Genomic DNA, 21,360 nt, shown 5'->3' on the forward strand with positions numbered 1-21,360 from the left:
AACCATCTTAGGGGGTGTGTGCGTGTGTTGGGGAGGTGGGGAGTAAAATCTATAGTAGCCAGTTTTTCTAACCATTTATGTCATTTTTATGCACTAGTGACTTGGTTTCTTTGCTCTTTCAGGTAAATATGCAGAGGACATTGTTGGAGAGCTCTTTACTCAGGCAAATACCTTTGCCTCTCGGGTAAGCTCCCTTGCTGAGAGGGTCGACCGCCTACAAGTTAAAGTCACTCAGCTGGATCCCAAGGAAGAAGAAGGTAAGGAAGCTGAGCTCAGCATTTGCAGGCTTTGCTGAGCAGTTTCTTAGAGTTTTTTTTTTTCCTGATTTATAAAAAAGTAAAGGGAAAAATCACAGAGACCTATGGAGTTCTGCTTTGAAATGACACAAGCCTGGGTGGTGTAAAGAAACCTTTTTAGCTCTACCACACCCCCACACACTCCCTCTCTCCCATTCCCCCAATTCTTGCTCAAATGCCCCCTCCCCCAGTCGTATTTTGTTACCATAAAAGTACTTGGAAGATTCATTCCCCCCAAGGAGAGGCCTGCTAGATCTGGCCACATAGTAAACCTTTGTGTTGCCTCATTTTGTTCAGTCGTGAAATGGCTGGGCTGCTGACAGCCTTGTGGGGCTTCCCCAGAGGGGGAGGAAAAAAAACCTGGCTGCAGACAGCCGCAGCCAAGAAACGCAGCAGCTGAGGCCTCTCAGACTGGTGTGACTCAGTGTTTGCTCAAATAGCCTGTCGTCCATTTTCTAATGCCTTCCATCTTCTCTCAGTGTCACTGCAAGGAATCAACACCCGAAAGGCCTTCAGAAGCTCTACCATTCAAGACCAGAAGCTTTTCGACAGAAACTCTCTCCCAGTACCTGTCTTAGAAACATATAACACCTGTGATACTCCTCCACCTCTCAACAATCTTACCCCTTACAGGTAACCTGGCTAGTTCCTCCCTTTTTCAACCTGTGGTTAACAGCACTAGAGTGTCTTTTTATTTAAAGATGTTTACATCAGAGGATTGTATCAAAAAGCTTACTACCTACCCCAGAGTTGTTTGTGGCAGCAGAAGCTAATATTTACCATATAAACACTTGTCACTTATTATTGTTTGGTTTCTGAAATTCATAGTAAATATAATATGTATTGAAAGTTTGCCATAACATTGCATGCTGCAGAGTTTAATTTGGTGTAAGCCAGGTCCATCTTGGATTCTGTCCAAGGAATTTAGTTATTATAGAACCAAAAGGACTTTGTTACAAGGCAGTCCTAGAGCATGCATCCCAGGGGCAGCATTCTAGCAAGGCTCCCACTTACTCAGAAACCACTAGATTACCAGATGTTTGGGTGTGTTAGTGGGGCTAGCTTTGTGGACTGGCTGCTCTGGGCCCTGAGGGTCCTTCAGAGCTTAAGGAATAATTGGTATCCTTCCAAATGAGTGTCTTTACTTTGTTTAGAACATCCTTTCGACACTCCCCTCTGCAAAGACCTATGCTGCTGCAGCTAAACTTGAGAAAGAAGGTAGCCTTATAGACAGCTTAAAGCCCTTCCCCCCTCCAGTGGTCTGTAGTGTGATCATCCTGCAAAAAAACACTGAGCAGGGGCAGAAAGCGAATATTTATCTTGCTTGTATCCATAAATATCTTTGGAACAGGTAAAAAGTAATTACAGATAGCTGGAGGCAGATGTCTTCTGTGAGACATGGGTATACTGCAAAGTAGAATGTGTGTGTGAAACTCAAGGACACCCACCTGATCCAGGGAGCCTGGAATAGGAGCATGGTAGCTATTCACACAGGATAAAAGTACATAGCATCTATCCTGCATTATTACTGCGTAAAATTATGTTTGCACCTTGGCTTTCAAAGGGGCTAGCTGGCAGAGCAGGGCAGAGATTTGACTCTGTAGCCTCCATCATTTATCAAGTTGGATTTGGGCAGAGGGGTTTCAGGGCAAGAAGGGAGTGTACACCTGATATTGAAGGGAGTATGACATACGACAAAGGGCTTGTGTGATAGGATAGGGTAAACAAATGATATTAAGACAAGTTTATTTTCCAGTTAATGGTATTTTCTTACTTATCATTCTCCTCTCAATTATCTAGATTTGGCCTAACAGAAATGAGCAATGGTGTAGCTAACTCAGAATAAGATTTAATATAAAAATCATTAGTGTTTGATTTGGAAATGCTTTCTGTGTGTTGTGACAGGATTGGAGGCCAGGGAATGGAATTGCTTTTCTAATTCTTTCTAGTTTAGAATAGTGCTAAAATAAATGTCCACCCCTACCTAGCACATACTTTTTAGAAAGTGAGAGAGACTTAGTCATGCCAAAGTGCAGGATTCCAACCAGGAACATCAAGTCTGGCAGGTAACCCTTACATGGACACTCAGTAGCTCTCTCTGTACTTCTGTCACAGCCACTAAAAGATGGTAATTCAATCTTATCATAAAACAGCTGGCCATGTGTTTTCACTGGGGCCCCCTTGTGGTTGGGGGGTTGGGTGGGGGGTGCTGAGCTATTCTAGAAGGGAGCAAGAAGGTGGATTGCTGTGGTTACCTGTTTTTACAGAGAAATAACAGCTGCACACATAAATGCTTTCATGTGTATATATGTATACATAATGTACACATGTGAACCTGCACATACGTGCATAGGTTTCATGTGGGTGGGAAGCCACTAATGCTTCCTAGAGAGTGCTGGGGAATTGGTGGGGGAAGGGGAACCAATGGCAGAAATCCCCTCTGGTGTGCCAGGATATCAGGATGTCCTCAGGGGGATGTCTGTAGCCATGCAGATCATTAGAAATAATCAGGATCCCTGCTGCTCTAGCCCATTCTTGCCCTGACCATGCAAATTCCTCTATCAGGAATTGAAAGTAAGGCTAAGTTTCTTAAAAAGCCAGATAAATAAAGAGGCGCCATTCAGGGGGCATTGGAATGCTGGTGTGGAAGAGGAAATATGCAGTCGATTTGAATGACTTCTTGATTCCTCAGTGTAAAAACTGCTAACTGGTAGGTATTTGGAATATTGGATTTGGTTGGGAGCTCATCTGTCTACTGACAGCTACTTGTCTTCATTTCTATCCCAGGGACGATGGGAAAGAGGCACTCAAATTCTACACAGACCCTTCGTACTTCTTTGATCTTTGGAAGGAGAAGATGCTGCAGGACACCAAGGATATCATGAAAGAGAAGAGAAAGCATAGGGTGAGGGGAAAGGGGCCTCTGTTCTACACATCAGTAGGCACGATTGTGGAGGGGGGATAAAAAGGAAGCCAGTCTTATATGAAGTAATCATTCCAAGTGGCTGCTTGCTTGGATGCCAGGTGAAACTCTTTAAAAAATGTGTCCACTCCAAGCACAACCAAGATGAAAGTATAAATCACACCAAAAATGTGTTTGTTCCCCCTAGCGCTATTAACAATTGAGTATATTCAGGCTGAGTTTTAGAAATTGACTTTTCTATTCACCATTTATTTCTCTTGCAATTTGCACCTGACTCTGCTGGACACTCAAGCTAGGCTAGTCCCTTCCCCGCCAGTTTTGCAGCTCATTTCTCAGAGATCAGCACAGGGCCCTACAGTGTTTGATTTACAAACAGGAACAGTTTAACACCTTCACTACTGGTTCGGTAGGGCGGGGTGAAGGCATAGACTTAGTTTTGGGAGGTGCTCCCTTCCCCTAGACCTCCAGTGATGCGTGTAAGCATATGACCTACCGGTGGCAACCTCACAATCCCATTAGCATGTCTGCCGGGAGGCCCAAGAGAGCGCCAGGGGCTAGTGCAGCTGCACAGGCCGAGGAATTCTGCCTTGGTTGTTTTATTTTGTTTTGTTAACTATTTCCTTATATCTGTCCCAGATATTTACGGCTGTTATTACTCCTCATCTCTGTTGACTGACCTTTGTGGCAGAGCGAGTAACAAATAGCTTTTTTACTAACCTCCTAACAATTAGAGCTGCTCAGAAACATCAGTGAGCTACCCAAAGAGGTAGTGAGTTTCCCATCTGTAGAGGTGTCTGAGTGTGGGATTGAGTGAATGTGTTTGACTTTGGGAGGTGGTTTGGACTAGATGACTCTAGGTCATTCCCAAACGAGCAATTCTATAAATTCTCTAGTTACCGTGTGTTGTCCAAGCAAATCATCTCTTTGCATCCATGAAACCTGGTGGAATTTTAATGAACTTTGGAAAATGTTTTACAAAGGCTTTTCTGTTTCTTATCCTTATAGAAAGAAAAGAAAGATAATCCAAATCGAGGGAATGTAAATCCACGTAAAATCAAGACACGTAAGGAAGAGTGGGAGAAAATGAAGATGGGACAAGAATTTGTGGAATCCAAAGAAAAGCTGGGGCCTTCTGGGTAGGTGATGCTTTCGTCCTATTGGTAGCGTTCTTTGAAGGGCCTGGGGACCTGGGGGCAACAGCCTAACAGCTCTGGTGTGACACCTTTCACACCCCTCTGAAGTCTGGCCGTGTGGCATAGATCATACCACTATTAATCAGCTACCTTAAAGCGCATCCATCTGGTGATTAAAATTTGCTAAATAAATCAAGAGATGCAGCAGTTTAAATGAAGTGACTGTAGTAGTCTGGAAAAGAAAACCCATGGCTTCTAGTGCCCTTGCTCTGCCAGACACTAGTATGTCTGTGGGCCTCAAAGAAAAGACTGGAAAGAGAAGAAAAGTGGTCTTGGGAGCCCTTTGCCTCCACAGCTTTGATTTGAAGGTCGTGCCTAAGGGCTGGGCATTTCACAGGAGCGGAGAGGGCCAGGCAGAGGATTTGTGCACATCACCAAAGCAACTTTTCAGTCAGCCTTTGTCAGTCTCGGGAGAGAGGCTGGCCAAGGGACTGAAAGCAGACCTCAGAGACAGTGTGGGAAAGGTCGCTTGGCCAGTATTGAGGCTATATATCTCCATGGGGAAATAGTAGATGTCAGTCTGACCCATTTCCCAATACCAAATCACACTGGAGGTTTAAAAGGAAAAAAATGGTTTTAGAGCTTGGTTTGATGCTTATCCTGATGTCCGACCTGTGTGACATTCAAAGCCAAGTTACCACGACTGCTTGGCATGAATGTTGCCCTGGTTTTTCCTCTAAATACATTGCATCCTGGCTGTCGGAGAACGATGCCAGCCCATGCCGGGTGTCTAGGAATGATAAAAGGAAAGAGTTGAGTTGTTCTTGCTTTTAGGAATAACTCTACCATGAAAATCTTGACTTTTGAAAATCTTGACACTTCTGACACTTGTTCTTCCTGGATTAAGAGATTTGTTTTAAAGAGTGACGAAGGTGGTGTGAGAAAAAATGAACCTTTCTACAGGGAGATCAGCCCTGAGGGCACCTTCCTTACCTTCAACTCCAAGTAAAAGGGGCCATTTTGTTCCATGGTCCCATCTTGTTCAGTCAGGCCTTGTCTCAGGTTCTGGGACTCTAAGGCCAGAATCTTGCACGTTCAGAATGCCAACTATTACGTGTTGTTTTTTGTTGTTTTTGTGGGTGTGGAATGGGGCTGGTGAAAACAAGGACTTTGCCTCCCATTTTCCTCTTGTCCAAGAAGTTTGGGATCAGGCCACATGGCTGGCCTACCTGGATATGCTTGTTGGGGAACCTATAAAGAGATGTGCCAAGCCTACAGGGGTCCGGGCTTTGGGGATTTTCTGCATCAGAGCATCATTTGATTTGTTAGTTCTCTTCAACTCTCTTCTCCTGGAGTCTGTTTGCAATGAGTTCTTTAGAACCCAACAGTGGTGGAGAGAAGGGGGAGGTGGAGCGGAACCAACCATATTTTGCTAGCTGCTAGTTGGTGTATTTATGCTCATTTGGAGGTTTGTTGTTCACCCAAGGCCCAGTGCTCTGGGGGACAGGTTTTCATGAGGCGCAGGCCCTAGCACCTTACTTAAATTGGCAGCTTGTTGTGTTGGATAAGAGACCTGGCAGGGAGACCGAGTCTAGCTACCACACAGCAACTTGCATTTGTCCTCAGCTTGGTTTTGCAATCAAATGCCTCCTTGGCCTTTGAGTACTCCAGAGGCTTGCTGACCTCCAAACGAGGCTGTGTGCCAGTCACGTGTTTACAGCTCACTAGCCTTGGGGCTTGGCTTTGCCCTTTGCCACAAGATAGACTTTGGGATTTGGGTATAGGCTGCTCTTAACATTTGGGAGAGAATTTAAAACAACTGCTGGGTTTGCCAAAGCCAACCAGCACTGGGAAAGGAACGGCATGGTTTTGATTATCTGGGTTGGGAGACATTTAACAATAGAATTTAGTCCTAAATTTTAATCCAGAATTTAGTCCTAAAATTAAATTTCAGAATTTTATGTGGAATTTTATTCTTTCTTTCTTCCTAATAGCTTTTGTATCAAATGCATTTTTGTGGAGTCGCTTAAAAAAGCATGAGCGTATCACTCACACTTTTTAAATGACTGTTTCGGCATTGGGTTCATTGGCAGGTATCCGCCCACCTTGGTGTACCAGAATGGCAGTATTGGCTCTGTTGAAAATATGGATGGAAGCAGCTACCCACCACCACCGCAGTCAGATTCCACTTCTCCACCTTCTCCTTCCTTCTCTGAGGACAGCTTGCCTCCCCCACCCGTAGAGTTCAGGTAAATGATGCTATCTCTTCTGTCTACTTTGAGTGGTTACATACTCAAGAACAAAATATGTGTTCCTTAGGGTGCCTGAACAGGCTCAGTCTGTAGAGCATGCAACTCTTGATCTCGGGGTTGTGAATTTGAGCCCCATCTTGGATATAGAGATTACTTTAAAAAATAACATCTTGGGGCACCTGCAGGGCTCTGTCAGTTAAGCGTCTGACTTCAGCTCAGGTCACGATCTCACGGTTTGTGAGTTTGAGCTCTGCGTCAGGCTCTGTGCTAAGAGTCTGTGTCTCCCCTCTCTCTTCCCCTCCCATGCTCATGCTCTGTCTCTCTCTGTCTCTCAAAAATAAATAAATGTTAAAAAAAAAGTTTTTTTAATAAAAAAAAAATAATAAAATCTTAAAAAAAAAAAAAAAAAAGACGACGAGGGATGCCTAGGTGGCTCAGTCAGTTAAGTATCTGACTCTTGGTTCCGGGTTAGGTCATAATCTCACGGTTTGTGAGATCAAGTGCCACGTTGGGCTCTGTGCAGACAGCATAGAGTCTGCTTGGGATTCTTTCTCTCCTCTTTCTTTGCCCCTCCCTCTCTTGCTCATGTGTGCTCACTCGCTCTCTCAGAATAAATAAACTTTTTTTTTTTTTTTTTTTTTTTTTTTTAAGTACAAAATGTGTGTTCCAAATCCAGGCCAGGACCAGTAAAATAACTTCAGTGAAGTCTGTCTAGATAATAGAAATGATTAACATTTTTTTTTACGTGTTTGTTAGGTGCCAGGCATTATGCCAAACACCTTCTATGTTGCCTAATCCTCACAACAATCATCCTGAGCTAGGTACCCATTTTACAGATGAGTGAATGGTAAGGCACAAAGAGGTCAGTGAACTTACCTAAGGTTGCACAGCAGAGCCATAATTGGAAAGCAGGTCATTCTGTCTGCAGAGCCTATATTCTTAACTGTTTAGCTATACGGGAACAGATAGAGATCACCAACTTATCTTTTACTTTTTTTACTTAGCTTCAATTCAGTATGAGTTAAATGAGAGGCACATTCATTTCCCATGTCTGCTGACCCTCAGATCCTCATCCCTGTCAGGTTTTTCCACATGAACGCTGGAGGTACATTTGCCTAAATCTGTACCCTGCTCAGATTGGTCAGCTTGGCTTGGGTTTCCTGCCCTCACAAGATCTGGTGAATGACAGTAGCCTGAGGAATAGAGCCCAGTGAGTGGGTGTTGTTTTAGATTTTTTTTGCATGCCTTCTTGGTCCCCAGCTCTAGGATTAAACAGACTCTTCCTCCTAGAGAAGGGTTCAGGAGGGTGCCTTCCCTTGGAAAGCTGAAAGGTTTGAGGAGGACCTAAGAGATGACCTTGGCTAACCCTTACCTGGTAGAGGAATCCTAGTCTACTTCTTTCAAATAGTTATTCTCAATTTCTGCTTGTATTCCTCTGTTGATGAAAGCTCATTACATTACCAGGCTGCCCCATTGCATTGTTGGTTTGTTCTGACCATTCTCAGGTTTTTCTTTCTATTTGAGCTAAAATGAAATAATAGTCAACTGAAATGAACCTAGGCTCGTAGATAAGCTTAATTAGAGGTGGATGTTCACATGCTGAGAGTGATGATGGGTCTCTTTCTGTGTCCTTTTAGCTGCCCCGTAGACAGCAACCAAAGAGGGTCCGGTTTAGCTGGACCCAAAAGATCCAGTGTGGTCAGCCCAAGCCATCCACCACCAGCGCCTCCTCTGGGCTCTCCTCCAGGCTCCAAACCCGGGTTTGCTCCACCACCTGCTCCTCCACCTCCACCTCCAGTGATGGGCGTTCCACCTCCACCACCGCCTGGAGGATTTGGGTCTCCGGGGACCCCACCACCACCTTCACCCCCATCTTTCCCACCTCACCCCAATTTTGCTGCCCCTCCGCCTCCTCCCCCACCGCCCGCAGCTGACTACCCGACTCTGCCACCACCTCCCTTGTCCCAACCAGTGATAGGCGCGCCTCCTCCTCCCCCTCCTCCCCCTCCTCCGGGACCCCCTCCTCTCCCTTTCAGTGGTGTGGATGACCAGCCTGTTGCACCCCCACCACTTGCCGATGCCACCAAGCCTAAGTCCTCCTTGCCTCCTGTGAGCGATGCCCGCAGTGACTTACTTTCAGCCATACGTCAAGGTAATTCCCAGTGCTGGGTCCGGGGCCATGAAGTCTTGTCTTTCTGCAGCCGGGATGACTGATTGGAGGGTGGGCTAGGGGTTCTGTGCCCTTCCCAGGAAATAGCTTTCATTAGGTGGGGAGGGATTGGGAGGGACCTCAGGCTTCAGATCAGCCTAAAGAAAGGCTTCGCTCTGAAAATAACAGAGATTTAGATTTCTTTCCACCTTGGTGTGAAGTAAAGGATTCTTGGGGCGCCTGGGTGGCGCAGTCGGTTAAGCGTCCGACTTTAGCCAGGTCACGATCTCGCGGTCCGTGAGTTCGAGCCCCGCGTCAGGCTCTGGGCTGATGGCTCGGAGCCTGGAGCCTGTTTCCGATTCTGTGTCTCCCTCTCTCTCTGCCCCTCCCCCGTTCATGCTCTGTCTCTCTCTGTCCCAAAAATAAATAAAAAACGTTGAAAAAAAAAAAAAAATTTAAAAAAAAAAAAAAAAGGATTCTTGGGGCACCTGGTACTCTACCCAAGTCAGTAGAGCATCCGACTCTTGTTCCCAGGGTCGTTGAGTTTGAGTCCACGTTGGGTGTGGAGCCTATTAAAAAATCAAAAACTAGGGGCGCCTGGGTGGCTCAGTCGGTTAAGCGTCCGACTTCGGCTCAGGTCACGATCTCACGGTCCGTGAGTTCGAGCCCCGCGTCGGGCTCTGTGCTGACAGCTCAGAGCCTGGAGCCTGTTTCAGATTCTGTGTCTCCCTCTCTCTCTCTCTGCCCCTCCCCTGTTCATGCTCTCTCTCTGTCTCAAAAATAAATAAATGTTAAAAAAAAAATTTTTTTTTTAATTAAAAACTAAAGGATTCTTAGGGTTCCTAGACTGACTTAGAAGAGCATGTGACTCTTGATATATCGGGGTCGTGAAAATAAGTAATGTGTTCTTAACTTGGGGTCTTTGAACTCCTTGAAAATACATGCTTTGCTTGTGTTTGCATTCATTTTGTGCCCCGGAAAAAAAAAGCATCACTACTCCCTAGAAGGTACTTCTCTGGCCAGACTCCATCATGGCCCTCTCCTCCACTTTTGTGCCTTTCACATCCTTCTTTCCTTCTCTCTTTCCCCCTTTCTCACCCTGTCCTTCTCCCCTTTTTCTCCTATCCCCTCCCTCTTTGTCTCCTTCCCCACCTTTCTGTGCTCCCTCATCATCATCTGACCCTTGTGGAGCATTTATTCTCTTTCTGTCAGAGGTCAGGTCTGGCCCCTAGGGGTTAGAGTGGTTTCTTCTGTGTGTGAGCCTCCTGGAACTGAAGGATTGTCTGGAGGAGACAAGTTGGGGCAGCTGAGCTCCGTGATAATCGATGAACTGAGCAGACTGAGTGCCCACTTGGTGCGGTATGGTGGCCACTCCCCACTCAGAGCCTCTGGAGGAGTACCGGCCTCACCAGCCTGACGGCATGGAAACTGGAAAGGATGGCAGCCTTCCTCTCCAACATGCCTACAGCACTAGGGCCAGAATCGTATAAACCCTTATTGTCTTTTCTTGCTTCCCCCTTTCTCTCTTTGCTCTTCCAGAGGATTTTTTTTCTTCCCCCTTTCCCCATACTTCACCCACCAGTAGCCACTCCCCCTTCCTCAGTCCTGTGTGGATTCTGAGACCTACTCACCTTCTGAACCCTTCTTTCTCTCCTTCTTTCTCTCTCTCTCTCTCTCACCAGGCTTTCAGCTGCGAAAGGTTGAGGAGCAGCAGGAACAAGAGAAGCGGGATGTTGTGGGCAACGACGTGGCCACCATCTTGTCACGTCGAATTGCTGTGGAGTACAGTGACTCGGAAGATGATTCCTCTGAGTTTGACGAGGACGACTGGTCGGATTAACTCTTTCTGCCTGCTCTCCCACCTCCTTTTTCTTTCCTGCTGCTGCCTTCTTTGATGCCTATCCCAACAGTCCAATGGGGGGAAAGAGGGAGGAAAAAACAATTTCAAGGGGCCAAAGCCTTTTCTGAAGCAACCAAAGATATATCCAAGTGCTTCCTCCAAATCAACATATATTTTCCCGTCTCCCCATAGTCAGGCCCCGTGGGGCTCCTGAGGTTCAGTAGCTGAGATGTTCCCTCTTCCCTTCAAGTGACTGTTGCATATTGAAGAGAAGGAAAAACTCCAGAGCAGATCCCTTTGATTGGACTTAGATTGGAGTTGGTGCCTTCCCCTAGGAGCCATTTTCAACTGTGGTCTTCTTCCAGAATCCTTACCCTCACCCTTTGAATAATACGAGCCATCTTCTGGTCCTAATGCCTGCATGGACATGGCCAGCCCCTTTTCCCATGCACTGAGAGGGCAGAGCAGGCCACACGTCCTAGCAGCCAGACTGCCTGCCACACCTTTTTGCCCTGGTGAGCAGGGTGAGCTACCTTTTGCTAAGCTATCTCTATGTCTGGATGTCCTTTATGCTAGGAGCCATCAGGCCCTAAGGAGCATCTCCCCATCTGCCCAGAAATTGTACCTTTCTAAAGGCTGAAGTTTTCGCCTCCCTCCCAGGCTCCCTCTCCAGAGGGTGGTGTCCAGGTGTCCCTTAAATGTCCCTCCCTCACTACCAGGTGCGTTAGGCACCACAGCCCAGCTCAGACCTCTAATATCCATGACCAAACTGGCCCCAACACACTGGTGTGTGGACCTCTGCCAGCTGTCAGGAATCAAGCTTAGAGACTCAGAGCTGCGGGACTGAAAGAATGGTAAACTCCTTGAATCCTGCCCTCTTGATGATGCTGAAATCTGGACACGGGAAATGACTTGCTCCAGGTCACACAGATGATTGGTGACAGAACTGGAGCCCAGAGTTCCTCATTCCAAGTCACCTGTGTCTTCTGGAACCAGGTAGGGGTTCCAGACTTGCTGGAGTCTAGGCAGAGCAGTCTTGGCTCTGTGCTACTCCAGACCTTACCCCATAGGTGGGGGTCCCAGTAGGAGGGCTCAGAGCCAGTGCCAGGCCTGTCAGTGCTGCTCAGACCCTTATAGCCTGTCTTACAATTCTTTGCTTCCCCTTTACTATCACCATTGAACCGCATGGCCTTGGGAGCCATCCTTCTGGGGGACCAGAGGTAGTGAGAGAAGGAAGGGGGTAGGCAGCTTTGACAGGTGCTGTTTTCAATTCCTCTGCAACTCGTCCCCTTTTTATTTCCCCAATTTAAGCATAGGTTCTGCCAGCTGTAGAAACTTCAGTCCCTCAGGCTGGCGGCTGCCGCAGGTAGCTGCCTAGGGGGGCCTGGCAGCCGTGAGGAGGGCTGAAAGGCAGAGGGGCTCTGGGTCTTGTTTCCAGCTCCCTCCTCACTGCGTGCAGTGATGTTCCCTCCCTCGCTCCCCCTCTTACCAGAGCTAATACACAGGTGCTATTATTCAAAAAAAAAACTGGTCAGCTTTGGCCAACAGTGAGGTTTCTTCTCTTCTGCCCTAACTATTGTGTAGCCTCTTATGCTGAAACCGGCTTCTCCTGGCTTCTCCAGCTTTCAGAGCCCTGAAACAAAGAGAAACAGGATCTGTCTCTACCCAGCACAGCAAATGGTTGTAGTAATTGCCAAAGCCCTCATAAACCCCTCCGGCTTGAGGAGAGTGTGTAATCACGGGTACTACCGCTGTGCCCTGGCTGGATGCTCCCCCTCTGCCTTCTTTCCTTGAACTCTGGCGTGGTGACTGAGCCAGTAGGGACCAGCATGCCCTCCTGCTGGGGCCGCTCCAGAATATACCCTCCTCGCCCTCCCCAGATCAGGTGTCTGCGGCACAGGTCTGGTACCCTGCTACAGTGCTGAGCATACCAAGCTGTGTGTGCCCCCGCCTTGCTTCCCTCCTTGCACTTTGGAAGCTGAAGGTGCTTTCTTCAGAACCCTAAAATGGCTGTTGAAGGTGCCCCTGGCTGCAGCCCAGCAGTGGCTGGAGAGGCAGGTGGAGGGCAGTGGTTCTCCCAAATAGGAGTCCTGGGGCCTGGCCAGGCCAGGGTTTGGGCCTAATGGCTTTGACTAAATTACCCCCATCCCCCTCCTTTCCGGAAAAGGGGGAGCCAGCGCCACTTGCTATCATTCTGCTCTGACCTTGAAGGGGGCGGTGTTGGCCTGGCTTCTGGAATGGACACAATCCGCCCTGGAAAAAGGGCTGGGGGCAGGAGCGGGGGTGGGGGGGTTGGGGGGGCACTGCCTGCGGAAGGTAGGATTAGATCATTAGCTCAGTGACCTCCTAGGGTTTCGATGTGCTGTGTTCTCATCCTACAGCTGGTTTGGTAATGATCTGCAAGTCCCGGAGAGCAACAGCACAGCTCTGCCTGACGCTCTCATTAAAATCTATGCAGCCAAGCTCTGTGCTTTGTAGCAGCCGGCCTTGCGAAGCCTCCTCAGCTCTGGGGGCTGGGGACCCAGTCAGCCGAGAGGCCCTCTGGGCTCTATTTATGCATATGCGCATCCCCCCACCCCCCCACCCCCAAAAAACCCAACTTCTTTAAACCCAGAGCCCTTTAAGATGATAAAGGACCCTGTGCAGGTAATTGTGTGTCTTTGGAATCCTGTAATTGTAGAATGCAAAGTTTAGTGATTATTTAAACTGGGCCAAGGCTGGTAGGAGTATGGAGCAATGGCTCATAAGGACTCTTAAGCTCTGAAGCCAAGGAGCCACCTCCCTTCCCTGGCCTGCCCAGCCCAGGGGACCTGCCCCCATTCCTGTGGCCCAGGGACCCAGCTTCCATTCGGCAGTGTCAGAAGTGACTTGTGGCTTTGCCATGCTTGTGAGATGACTACATTCCAAAGGAGCAGCTACCGGGAGGGGGTAGGCTCTGCAGTCCCTTGGAGGGCTCAGAGCAGCTGGCCCAAGCTCCAGCTCGCCTCCAACGGAAGCTCAAGCGCCCTCAGAAACGACCCTGGCCAATGTCACCGCAGAGCCGAGGCGGTGTTGTCAGGGCTAATGTGAAATCTCTTCCCGTGGCGCCGATCCTCCGGCTCTGCAGCGCCAGCTTGGACAGATTGAGGTCTCTGTGGCTTTGGTGACCCTGCTTAAGCATTCCCACCGTGTCCCAGCTCGGCTCTCTGCCTGCCTCCCTCTGCAGCCCCCCTCACCTGACCTCAGGGCCTGGGGAGGGGGCCAGTGCCCCCAGGGCAAGGGGCTTTTGCTCCAGAGAAGTGTCAGGCTTCCTGGGGGCATCAGGCTTTGAGCTCTACTGGGGTCCTGCATACCTGGGACCAGGTTTCGCTAGGAGATTGTGCCTCATATTGTGTCTCAGTGAGGGCTAGGGAACAATTCTGTTATTGTATTAACTCAGTTAACTCACTTGAGAAACTAACCAATTTTTACTTTCTGTCTAGAATGATGTACATGTAGGAGAGTGAGCTGTAAAGCTCCCAAAGTGCCTTGTTTTCTCTGATATAAATATATTTATAAGGACCTATTCCAGTGGATTCTTGGGTATGTTTGCCACATCGATTTTTAGGGAGTGGGCCTATAACATTGTAGGGAAATGGTCTGGAAATGGGTCCCTTTCCCCTGAGGGTGGGAAGGAGATTCAGAGATCTGTGAGGGTGAGGTTAAACCAAACCCCTGAGGTGACCCTTTCCTCTTCGCTGTACTCCTCCTCTTAGGCCCTTAGGAGGATGTCCTGTTTTTTTTAAAGCCCCGTGGCTCCAAGCCTGGCCTCATTTGTTTCCCTGCCAGGCTCATGTGTGGACCACATTAGCACCCCCATGACCTGAGGATTCCATGTAACAATTTTATATATACATGCGAATATGTAAATGCCGACATTTTAAATAATTTGATAAAGTCTTTGTAGCTACTCAGCCACCTTTGGTGTGTGTGCGTGTGTCTGTGTATGTGCACGTCTCTGTTTCTAATGGGAAAAGTGATCGGAAGGGGACAACATTGAATGCCACAGGTGGTGGCCAGAGCTCTGGAGGGAAGTCTAGTGTGGGTGGGCTCCAGGAGCAGGAGGCCTCTGGTTCTGGATGGTATACCCTGTGTGGGAGGTGGAGATGAAGGGCGGAAACCATTCTGGTTTAGAAGGAGACCAGGTTGGGGGACCCAGAAGGCCCGATCCCCAGTTCCTCCTAGCTGGCTGAGGTGGGTGTGTGGGCCCGGGGGGGAGACCGGCTGTTGGCCATTTCATCAGGCAGGAGAAGAGCACCGGCTGAATGCTGATACTGCTTCCCAACATCTGGCCGGCATCTTGTCTGCCTCTCAGACCCAAGCAACTTACCTTAAATAGAGTGATTTTCAGTGGAATCTGATAAAAAGTTTCGGCTGCCGCACGCCCCTTCTCCCGCCTGGGAAGGCGAAGGGGCTGGGTTTATATTCTGACCCAAAAAAATGACCTACCCAGGAAGCAACGGTTGTTCCGAGCACAGCTGCTGCGGGTGACTGTCCCTGGGGGTAATTTATGGGCTGACACCCAGTCCCAGTCCCGGGCCCCGCAGACTGCAGTGGGGTGGCCCTGGGAGAGGGGTGGGAGCAAGGTTGGTGACTGCTGGTCACGCCTGCTGTTCAGAGAGAGTCACCCACTGGCGTCCCAGGAGAGGGGGCAGAAGTTTTGAATTGTCAGCAACTGCTGCGCCAGCCGCTCTGAGCTCATCGCTGGAGGTGGGGGTGCAGGGGAGGGGGCGCAGGAGCCAGCTCGCCCCGGCGGAGCCCCTCGCTCCACCCTCCTGCTCAGGCCTGTGTTTAGTCAGCACTTGGCTTCCCGAGACCGGTGACTGACAGGCGGCCAGACGCCCGCCCTGGGAGAAGACAAAACGGTGGTGTCGGGAGCCGCCCTTGCTGGGGAATTGGAAGGGAGGAATGTGGTTCTGGGAAGCGGGCGGCCCCAGCTTAAATTCCGGCTCCTCAACTTGGGAGCTGTGACCCCATGCTTCACCTCTTGGGGCTAATCCTGAGAAGAACGAGCATTTGCTAAGTGCCTGCTACCTGCTCAGGACTGCGCACACTTGATTTCAGCCTTACAAGGGAAGGGTCGGTCCCTCGTTGTCCACGTGAGGAAAACAAGTCCAGAGGTCGAGTTGCCTAAGACCGTCTAGCTGGCCAGGAGCAGAGTCACAGTTCAAGCCCGGGTCTCTCTGAAGCCAGAGCTCGTGCTCTGTCCACCACGCAACTCTAAGCAGCTTTCAGAACCTCTGCATCTAGAATCATGGTCTTTGGTGTCGTTGGGGGCATGTTAAGGTCTTCTGTTTGGGTCTGCCCCACCCTCTGGTGCCCAGTTTTACAGGTGTTGGCTATTTTTGTTCTTTGAAATCAAGTGGGCTGGGCCGAGGGCCCAACTGTCCCAGATCATAAGAGTTGAAAATGCCTTGCACCCTCAGCTGCCCGGGAACAAAGTGGGTTCCCTAGGTGTGGCCTGGGGCTTCCCACAGACACCGCTCAGTACACGCACGCACACCCGCGAAGGTGCACACGTTTCTGCACAAAGACGTACACACACACAAGACGACACATATCCACGTGAGTGGGCACACTTGAGAACCCAGGCCCAGGGTCACGTGCGCACGCCGTACACAGAGCCCTGCCCTTGTGCAAACAAGGACACAGATCGGCACACGGTTACAGGAACACGTAATAGCAAGCAAACCTCACACGGTCCTCAGGAGCCACCCCTCCCTTCGCGCTGCCTCCGCCAGTTCCTCACTGCCCCCTCCTGGCCGCCCAGTGACCAGGGCAACCTGGCACTATTTCCTGTGACTTCTGCTCTGAGGTGGTTGTCAGCTAGTTCCCTTCTTGATAATGAGGCTGGGAGCAGTTTCAGGTGCTCTGCGTAGACTGCCCCTCAGCCCCAGGAGATGAAGGTGTCTAGAGAGAGGTCTGGAGCTGGAGGACCAAAAAAGAAAAAGGCTTTCACACCCTCAGGAAACTCTCATGGTCGACTTCTCAGTACCTTGGTGGCGGGAGTCCTGCGTGGATACCCCCTCCCACCTCAGTAGTCAGCCACTCTGCCCTTAACCTTGCGAACTGTGCACACACCTACCTGCTCACGCTGGATACATATTTAAAGAGGAGCAGACTTCATGGCTGAGAAGTCAGAGGTCAGGTCTTTCAGCTCCCACCTTGCTGCTCCCTCTCTGGGCCTCAGCTTCCTCACCTATTTAGTGAAGAGTTAAGTTGACCATGATGTATGCAAACCTCTCCATCCTGACATCTCACCATGTCCGGAAATAACACCTCTCCCAAACATATGTGCCCGAGTACATTACATCCATAAACACGACCCCATGGATTCTTTAGGCCAGTCCTGGGAGGATTACCAACACAAAACCTTTTAGTGCTGTTTTACAGTTGAGGAAACAAAGCGCAGAGAGACACAGCAACTTGTCCAAAGTCACACAGCAAGTTGGCAGTGGGCATGGAAATAGAATCCTCTTCTTATAGGCCCCAAGCTGCCTACAAGAGAGTAGAACACCCTGGGGGCTCAGACCCAGAGTCCAGGAGATAGGAACAACAGAGACTAAGCCAGAAGCTCTGCTTTTTTTTTTTTTTTTTTAAGTTTATTTTTTTAGTAATCTCCACCCAATGTGGGGCTTGAACTCACAACCCCAAGATCAAGGAGTCACGTGCTCCACTGACTGAGCCAGCTAGGTGTCCCAGAAGCTCTGCACTTCTGTCTGGAGTCCTAAAGGCTGAGGGGAACCCAGCGGACGTTCCAGAGTTAGGCGTTGAGATGGAGACTGGGAAACGGCAACTTGCACCCTGGGTGGGTTCTGCCACCCCCCACCCTACCAGCAGACTGCAAACCTCAGGCTTCTTCTGCAGAGCTGGAGGAGGCTATATTCACTAAGGTATGTACACACACGTGAGTGGTGTGCATGCGTGCCTAGGCTCCACAGGCGTGCACTCACATGTAGACGTACGTTCATATATGCCTACAAATAGGCATGTGTAACATGTAAGCGTACATGTTTGCAAGTCTGTATACATGTGACTATATTTGTGTGCTTAGGTGAGGTGTGTTTGGATGTACATGTGTAAGTGGTTTCTGTGTATCTGGCAGGTACGTTTATGTACGTGTAACATGTTTGCACACGTACTGGGTTTGTTCATGAATGTACTTGGGTATATGCAAATACATGCATTTGTGTAAAAAAGCAGAGTGAATTCTATCCATTTGCATGACTGGGGAGTGTATGTAAATGTGTGTGCAGGGAAGGTTTCATGTGACTGTGTACACATGAATCATAGGGGTGCCCTCCCAAGGGAATATGATGTCAGTGTTCACCTAAGCTCTGGCTCCAGCCAGGCACTGGGCTCGTAGCACCCCCACCCCACCCCCGCACTCTATTCCCCAGACCCATCCTGCTTGGCCAATTTGCAGCCTCTCGCTCCCAGCTCCCCGAGAAGGCCTGCAGCAAAGTCAAGGGGCTGGTGGCCAATTAGCGAGGGGGTTAATCAGGGATCTGGGGACCCCCGGGGGGCGGGAAGCTGAAGGCAGGCATTGGGGTTGGCAGGAGCACTTGCTGCCTGTCATGGGGGTGGGGGAGGGGAGAGAGAAGGAGAGGAGGCAGAGCCAGCCTACTGGCTGGAAACTGAGGGTCTGCCTGTGAATTCATGATTGCTGAGCACCGATAGCAGCAGGGAGCCTGTGTGACACTGTGTGCAAAAGGACATATATACATGCATTCAAGTCCTTGAATGTGGTCCTATATGCAAATGTGCGTACCTGACCAGATACCATCTGTATATACATGTGCAGTTTTGTGTCTGTATATATGTGGGTGTGCAGTGGTGTGCAGATGGGTATGCAAGCATGTCTGGACCCTCGTGCACATGTGTATACAGGGGTAAGTCTGTGTGTATACTCTGTGTGAAGGCATGTACGTACACTGAAGTAGGTATATCTGCCTGCAAATGTGCACGTGAAGTCGATTAGCATGTGTGCAGTGATATATCTGTGTGCACACTGTGTATGTACCAGTGTGCAAATACATCTGGGTGTACACGCATGTCTGGATGTATGTGCATATGTGTGTTTGGCCAGGGGCCTGGACACCCCCCCCATGTGTGCCTGTGTGTGCCCATGTGTGTGTACTCATAGGTCTGCATGTATAACAGGCCTCAGCATGTAGGAAGCTAGGGAACGTGGGGCTGGCGGGCTCCGGGCTCCAGGAGAGAATCTGACAGACGATGAGACTTGCCGCAGCCCCCAGCCCCGGGAGCCTGTTTTCCAGCCCGCGGAAGCTGTGAGCCCGTGAACTCATCTTATATTAATAGCTGCTGTCTCCTCACTTATTGCAGGGAGAGGCGGTCATGGCCCCAGCGGGGGCTCAGCACTCAGGGCTCCTCCCCTCCCCCACACAGGACCTGGGAAGAAGAGGAGGAAAGGTGGGCCCTAGGGCCTATCCAAGCAGGAAGGCAGGGCTCTAGACCCCAGCCCTTACCTCCCCCCAATCCTGGGGACTCCCCCTTCTGCTGCCTAGGTCACCCTCCCAAGCCTCTGTGGTAGGGTGGGATCAGGCACCGGGTTGGAAAAGTGTCAGGGGCTTGGAGACACCCCCAAATAACAGGTACACACATACACACGTACAGCCAGGCATGCAGTGCTGAGTACCAGATGAATTGAGGCTGAAAGAGACATAGAACGCTTCATTCTGAGAGGGCAGGCATGTCCCTTCTCTCAGGGACCCTCAGTTGCAAGGGGACACACAGCCCTGCCTTCGGGGGGCCCCCATGCTGACACGAGGTCAAGCTCTATAATGTCTACTCGAGAAGTGTGGCAAGGTATGTTGCATAAAGCACATCTTCACGGCCATGGGAGGACTCAGCCAAGGAGGCTTCCTGGGAGGAAGCACAGGGTGGGGGTACAGGGAGGACCTCAGCTGTATCTACAGAATCCCTGGAAGAAGGAGAAGCCAGCCAGTTCCACCTCACACACAGGCTGCAACCCAAGGGGCAGATTCAGATATCCCTCAGGGTGGGCCCAGAGCCCAAGGCAGAGACACCCCAGCCGCAGGCGCCCAGAAATGCCTCAGGTCCACCACACAACCACACCCCGATAAACCGAGGAGGACCCCCGGCACGGGGCACCCCCAGGCCCTCCCAGACAAAAAGGCTTAGGCTCTGCTGAGCCCCGGATACCGAAGCTGGGAAGGGGAGGCCAAAGGCCGAGTCTGCCCAGAATAGTATGGGCACCTGGTCTCCCCTGGCGGGGCTCCTCGGACACGGGAGAGGCAGTAAGGAGGCCCTTCTACACATTGCTCACTCCAGAGGTCTGGGGGGAGTCTGGAGACCCCCAACTTCTCCTCAGCCTGGGGAAAGGGTTCCCTGCCGCAGTTTCTTTGCTTTTGCTGTTTCTGAGTTGCTCTTGAAACTCACTCCCTTACCCAGGGAAACAAACAGATTTGGACTCAAATGGACCTGGGTTCAAATCCCAGTTCAACTCTTTACTATGTGACTTTGAGCAGATCAAATGTCCCCTTCAGTGAGGCCTTTTTTGGGAGCCCTTGTTTACAGAGTACATGTACTCCCTGTGGCCCCCTTTCCTACTTTATTTTTCTCTGCGGATTATTCACTCTCTGACATTGCCAAATCTTAAATTTGTCTCCTTATTACTATCTCCCCGAGCTGAAATTCAAGTTGTCCATAAGGACAGCAGTGAATGAATGAGAGCCTCTACTCTCAGAGCCTCAACTACCTCTTTTGTAAGATGGGAAGAGAGCCATCACCGAAAAGGCCATGGTGATGTGTGAAATGTTTGCACCAAAGCTTGGCATGGGGGAGGTGTTTGCTCAGTGGGGGTCTTTTTCCGGGGACCTTCCAGGAAGGTGGGGAAGGAAAGACTCCACCTGACCTGACAGGACCTCCCTGCTTTGTATTTGCACTGGAGCTGGGTCTGCCCTCCACCAGCTCTGACCCAGCCCCTGTTGGCATGTCCACTCCCCTTGGAGTCCTGTGGCCACTATGGGGAAGGAGCCTTGAATACTTGGCGAGAGAGCTCTGGCCGGAGAAATGGAGAAAGACCTGAGTCCTAGCCTGGAGCAGCTGTGTGGGTTTGAGCAAGTGGTTGTTCTTCTCCAGGCCTCAGTCTCCCCATCTGTACGATGGAGGGGTGTGCTCCGAGGGTCCCATCTCTAGGCTTTGCCTACCTGTGAGGCCTGGGAGGCTGAGAAGCTTCAGTCAAGAGCTTCCTCTTTAGCCACACTCCCAAAAACCTGCTCCTGCCCTTGCCTGGTGAACATACTCTTTCTGGTTCCCAAACACCCACGCTCAGGGTCCTGCACACTTAGGTCGTCAAATGCACACAAGGGTACATGCGCACATTTACCATCACTCTCCTTTGGCTAGGAGAGAAGCTCTTTCAGCTCCAGAATGACCGTATTCCATCCAACCTCCTCCCAAATGTGGCCTCTGGCCCCGAGAATGAACCCCAATACAAACCAGGCTCGGGAAGGAAGGAGATGAGAGGCTGTTGGCCAATAGAGCACACAGACTGTGGAAATGGATGTTCCCTTGGGCCAGTCAGCAGCCCTCCCTCAGCCTCGGTTTTCTCATCTGTAAAATGGAGAAGGGATTACCTGTGCCATGGGATGCTTGTTTGGCGTAAATGTGGTAACATATGTAGTGTGCTGGCACCGTGCCTAGCACACAGTAAACACCCACAATTCGGAGCTGTTATTAAGGAAATGGACATGCTTTGAGCAT

The 21,360-nt window shown here is 50.0% G+C and overlaps 1 protein-coding gene across 3 annotated transcripts in view; it reads left to right on the forward strand.

Moving 5' to 3' along the window:
* WASF2 (WASP family member 2) overlaps positions 1 to 14,529 on the forward strand; it is a 73,480-nt gene extending 58,951 nt beyond the window's left edge. For all 3 annotated transcript variants that reach the window (XM_060626518.3, XM_060626520.3, XM_060626519.3), the window contains exons 3-9: positions 123 to 257; positions 776 to 929; positions 3,084 to 3,201; positions 4,225 to 4,355; positions 6,446 to 6,601; positions 8,242 to 8,756; positions 10,436 to 14,529. In XM_060626518.3, coding sequence (XP_060482501.1) covers positions 123 to 257; positions 776 to 929; positions 3,084 to 3,201; positions 4,225 to 4,355; positions 6,446 to 6,601; positions 8,242 to 8,756; positions 10,436 to 10,593 — 1,367 coding nt within the window. In that variant the 3' untranslated portion in view covers positions 10,594 to 14,529. The remainder of the gene's footprint in view (positions 1 to 122; positions 258 to 775; positions 930 to 3,083; positions 3,202 to 4,224; positions 4,356 to 6,445; positions 6,602 to 8,241; positions 8,757 to 10,435) is intronic.
* The last annotated feature ends 6,831 nt before the right edge of the window (positions 14,530 to 21,360 follow it).

This window comes from Panthera onca, chromosome C1 (assembly GCF_046562875.1).
Source record: "Panthera onca isolate mPanOnc1 chromosome C1, mPanOnc1 haplotype 2, whole genome shotgun sequence".
NCBI lineage: Eukaryota > Metazoa > Chordata > Mammalia > Carnivora > Felidae > Panthera > Panthera onca.